The sequence below is a fragment of the Notothenia coriiceps genome, unplaced genomic scaffold (genome assembly GCF_000735185.1).
Source record: "Notothenia coriiceps isolate Sejong01 unplaced genomic scaffold, NC01 NC01_scaffold00013590, whole genome shotgun sequence".
Taxonomy (NCBI): domain Eukaryota; kingdom Metazoa; phylum Chordata; class Actinopteri; order Perciformes; family Nototheniidae; genus Notothenia; species Notothenia coriiceps.
The window spans coordinates 557,498-562,340 of record NW_011346291.1 but is presented as its reverse complement, the minus strand read 5'-3'; the positions used below and the strand labels follow the sequence as shown (position 1 = coordinate 562,340).

Here is a 4,843-nt window from a genome sequence, read left to right as displayed (position 1 = left end):
TTGCCCTTTATGTCCTATTGTCGCAAATAAACCACATTTAAAAAACGCATTGGTTTTTATTGCAGAGTTGAAATAATAGACCTGGAAGACTTGAGTGAAAATCCAATAAAAATAAGATCACAGGAGGCATCTGCAAGTTGAGTCCTGAGCTCCTGAGCAAGATAACGGACATTTTTAGTTTGAAGTACACACACCTTTTCACAATTTTTAAAATACAGTTTTTAAAATACAAACTTTCAGCTTGCTTAAGGGGACAAAATACTTGATGTTCACCTGCTCCCCTAGTTCTGCTGATTTTGGTTGTCTGTTTCTGTTTATCTTAGGCAACATTTTCATTTCATTGTAGGTTTGTACCCTACTTAACATGCTCTATTTTGGATTCATTTAGAATCTTGTGTTTTTTTGGCTTTTTTCTTTGTAACTCCTTCAAAAGGGTGTAAGCAAGCTAAACCCATATTAAAGATAGAGCTAAAACATAGCAGACCACTTATTGGTCAGAGAGAATCGTCACTGTATTACAGGCAAGTTTCTCTTTAAACTATGTTGAATATTTTGGATACTTTTACGCCTGCTATCAAAGCATTGAGAATATTTTAAACGTGTTAGATATAAGAGACTGAAATCATAACTACCACAATAAACAGTTCTATCAAATATTTCTTTTACAGTTAAGATGTATTAATCGGTGCTCACAACAGTACAGACAGATTGGACCACATTGTTTCCCAATGACTTAAGCAAAATCGCTCATGATTTTAAACGATGCTTTTTACAATCTTTTGCTACATAAACGAAGAAGAACAACACCACCTACACCAGAGCTTCTCATCCTTGGATCCAACAGGTGAGAAAAACAAAAAATGTGTAAAAAGTGGTTTTCAGGCCCGAGAAGGTTGACAAACCCTGAGCGTCATATTCCATGATCGATGTATTTTATATTTACATTCACAACCATTCTCCAACATAAAGTATATTTTCACCATCATTATTCAACATGTTAAAATATAATTAAGCGTAATATCAGTACAACAACATTAACAACAGTTCAGAGACAAAGTGGCACTCTTTATTAGATTTGACATTTCAGCTCATCTAAAACCAATGCGGCATATTTATGGCTTTACTTTTCAGACTGAATTGATACTGAAAATGCAGCGTCACAGCTTGGCAAAACATCACTTCATTTTATTCAAGAGGTTCAACATTTGATTTATCTTCCTCTTTGGGTTTGTAAAGATGGCTACAATCTCTTATTTTACACATGCTGAGTGTGGTGAGTCATATTTACAAGCATTGTTCCAATGTGACAGTTTTTTGTGGAATTGCTGAAGGAAACTGAAAAACAAAAACAAGCTATCAAAGCTAATGCAAGAGTTGGATGGATGTATTTGAATATTGTCATCAAACGGTGTGACTAGTCTATCATTTGCCAAATGGTGGCAAAAACATCCACAGCAAATGTATATTGAAAAAGATAGTTACAGAACCAAAAGTCACGTAGGCTTTGTTTTTCACATCGGTAGGCCTTAGGTGAATTCTGTTCAATTTGTGTCTTTCATATGTTTCTTGCTTTAAACAACAACAACAAAAAACATGTATTTGGTTAAAAGCTCATTTTGAAGTTACATATTTCATGTTACCTCCTCAGCAATGTTTATATAGTGAAATTTCATCTGTTTGAAAGGTATCATACAAAAGAGGAGAAAAGCATTGTAAAATCTTTCTACAACATACCTCAGTTCTGCTGCTAATGGGTTGATATGTAATGGTCTCCATGGTGAACTATTCTCTGCTGCTAAGTAATGTCTAATGTATTCCAGTCTTTAGATGCATATGATTCAAAGCATTAGGTTCAGACTCCTTCTTTATTCTGTTCTTCAAAGGTAAGATGTTTGGTCAGAAAACCACAGAAGGACACAAAAACAAGAATGTCCATTAATTCAGTCAAAGAAAGCACTGTCTGCAAACAGCTTCTTCATGGATGCACTCAGTAATATAATATAAATGTGCAGATTGATATGAATAACCTTTTATGTTATAGTTTCTGAACAACAGACATGTCAAATATTAAAAGTGACTTATGTGTTGTAAATGATGTGTTAATGGACAGTATGTAATAAAGTATTTACTCCACTTGTTACCACATAGTCTCTTTATGCCACATAAAAAAAGAAACTATAACTGCATGTTGTTGTGCAACCCTGTGCTGCATAATGACGATAAATCAGCATTGAAGTTTTGACGACAGGCCGGAAGTGACCTTGGTATTTAGGTGTAGTCATTAGAAACGTTTTGAACTGATGATGATCCAATCTGAAGGAAAATGTTCCCTGTTGAAGTGGTTAAACGTTCACTGCATCTTGGTCAAGGCAGAGCAGAGGGGATTTCGCCTGGAGGAAGATAACATAATCATGTGGAATTCAAATGATCAATGTGTTGCCAACTGTCTGTTGAGAGACGGGCTGAAAGATGTCCAGTAAATAGAGATTAATGTTGCTTTGCATACAGTCGGAACATACCTTTTGTATTGAGAATCTACAGTGTGCTAGGGCAATTGATAAGATAAATGTTTACCTGCCATTTTTTATTTGATGAAATTGTAAGAAGTGTTAATATATTCAGCTAAACAGACTTTTTTCTTAGCTGCAAATGCAAACTCTAGTCAATCAAAATGATTTTTGAACAGATGGGCTCAGCAAATAAGCCATTTTAACTATTCTGTGTGCTTCCCATTTGTTTATTTTTTTTGAATAAATCACTAAACTAAACTGTGTTCAACCCCAGTAAGAACAGGCTGGTTAGTTTTTACAAAACAATGTCAATCAGTGAAATTGTCCTTTGCATGATTATCAATGATGGGAAAGAACATTTTTATTCAGGCAAAAAAAATAACACAACTTTTTCTTTTTTAACAAAATGGTGATTGAAGTTGATGTGCAGACATTACTGTTCAGAAATATGTGCTAATGTCGTGCACAGATCCACAGTGATACATGGTGAAATTATTTTTGATTTGATTCATTGTGGGGCCTCGTTGGACTGTGGCATCTCCCCAGAGGGTGGATCCTGGTGAGCTCCTTCAGGTATCATTCTCACACTCACACTGGCGCCATCTGTGGTACTCGGGTGTACACGGAACTTTCTATTTACTGGGCGTACAGCCCTGAGAAACTGCCTCTTGAAGGTCTCACTGAGAATAATGAAGAGGAATGGGTTGATGCAACTGTTAGCGTATCCCATGCTAATGGCTATGTTGTAGGCATAGGAGAAAGCTACGCTTGGCTTCTTCACTCCTAGGTGGATCAGCTGAATGATGTAGTAAGGGGCCCAGCAGACGAAGAAGGCTAGGCAGATGGCCACTGCCATCCGTGTCACCTTCCTGGTGCGCACCCTCAAACTCCGTGGAGGCAGTGGAGCCACACTGGCGGACATGTGCTGGAGGATTTTGAAGAACACCAGGCAGATGATGGCCAAAGGTATAGCAAATGCCAAGAAGAACTGATAAAGTGTAAACCAGTATATGCTAGTGACTGGGTCAGGCAGAAGGAGAGCACAGGCCACCAGGCCATCCGGGAGAGGCATCAGGCCTGCATACATCCACACCGGGATGATAGTGAGTAAGGATAAAGCCCACACAAGACCAATGACCAGCGCTGCCACAAAAGGTGTGCGGATGTAGTTGAAGCGGATGGGATGGACTGTAGCCAAGTAACGGTCAAGAGTCATTGCAGTGAGGATGTAAGTACTGACAATCTGGCTATTGGAGTCAAGCGCAGTGATGACCGTGCACATTGCGGCTCCAAAGTGCCAGGTGCCGTTGCCCAGCAGCTGGTGGATGAGGAATGGCATCCCAAGGAGAAACAGGAGATCAACAATTGATAAGTTTAAGATAAAGATGTCTGGAACCGTTTGCTTGGCACGACACTTAGTCTTCTTCAGGATGGTGTAGATCACAATACAGTTCCCCATGATACCTAGAAAGCAGATGATGCCGAAGATGACAGGGAGGATGGCGCTGCAGTGAAGGGACCCATCTACAGCTTTAGACAAGAAGAGGAGGGAGCAGCTGTTAAATAAAGCATATGAAAACTTGCATTGTACAGTGTGTAATACAGTTATTTATATTTCCTATTTTTCATATTACAATTAGCAAGAGCAAAGTATCATTACTTGTTTTTCGGTGGATTATGACGTGGACCTATCAGTTAATATATTCCTTGCATTTAGGCTGCTGGATAATTTCAGTGTGGAAAGATTTCTGTCATTTACATGTGTGTGAGAAATAACAGAGAAGATGATGGGGACAGAGGCCTTAGCAATTGTATATAAACCTTCAATAGGTTGCCATAGATATGTTATGTGATTTTATTTGAAACCCAAAAAGTCACAGAAATGTGTAAATACATTTTTTCAGAACCTCAGTGACTTGATGTGCATTTTTCCATTTCCTATCACTAACATTATGTGTATTGATTAAGTACACATTCTAGATATTTCACGCAGTGACAAATTGATGAGATTAAGGCATTCATATTTCATATTTTTCGTCAGACATATTAGACTGTGAATGGAATCGACTCCAGTCTGAATATACACTCGTGTATGAGTTCAAAAGGAATTAAGGTAAATTGGAGAGGTATAAGTACAAATAAAGTTGAGAAAAATAACTGATGTACCATTTATATTTTTTTGCTGTTTTATTCACGTGCAGTTATGTTTCTTAACAACGTATGTAACGATATTAATTGGATTATATAACGGGGCTCTGGTTACTTGACCTACCTGTTGTTGTAGTTGAATTTGTGTCTCCGAGGGAAAAAAAAGAATCGTTTAAGAAATCCAT

General features: G+C 37.7%; 1 protein-coding gene across 1 annotated transcript; it reads right to left on the bottom strand.

The window, feature by feature from the left end:
• Positions 1-2,999: 2,999 nt before the first annotated feature.
• LOC104947992 (melanin-concentrating hormone receptor 1-like) lies at positions 3,000-4,843 on the bottom strand. Its single transcript, XM_010774133.1, has 2 exons — positions 4,783-4,843; positions 3,000-4,040 (listed from the first exon to the last, which is right to left on the bottom strand). The coding sequence occupies exons 1-2, from the start codon at positions 4,841-4,843 to the stop codon at positions 3,019-3,021; spliced, it is 1,083 nt and encodes a 360-aa protein (XP_010772435.1). The 3' UTR covers positions 3,000-3,018.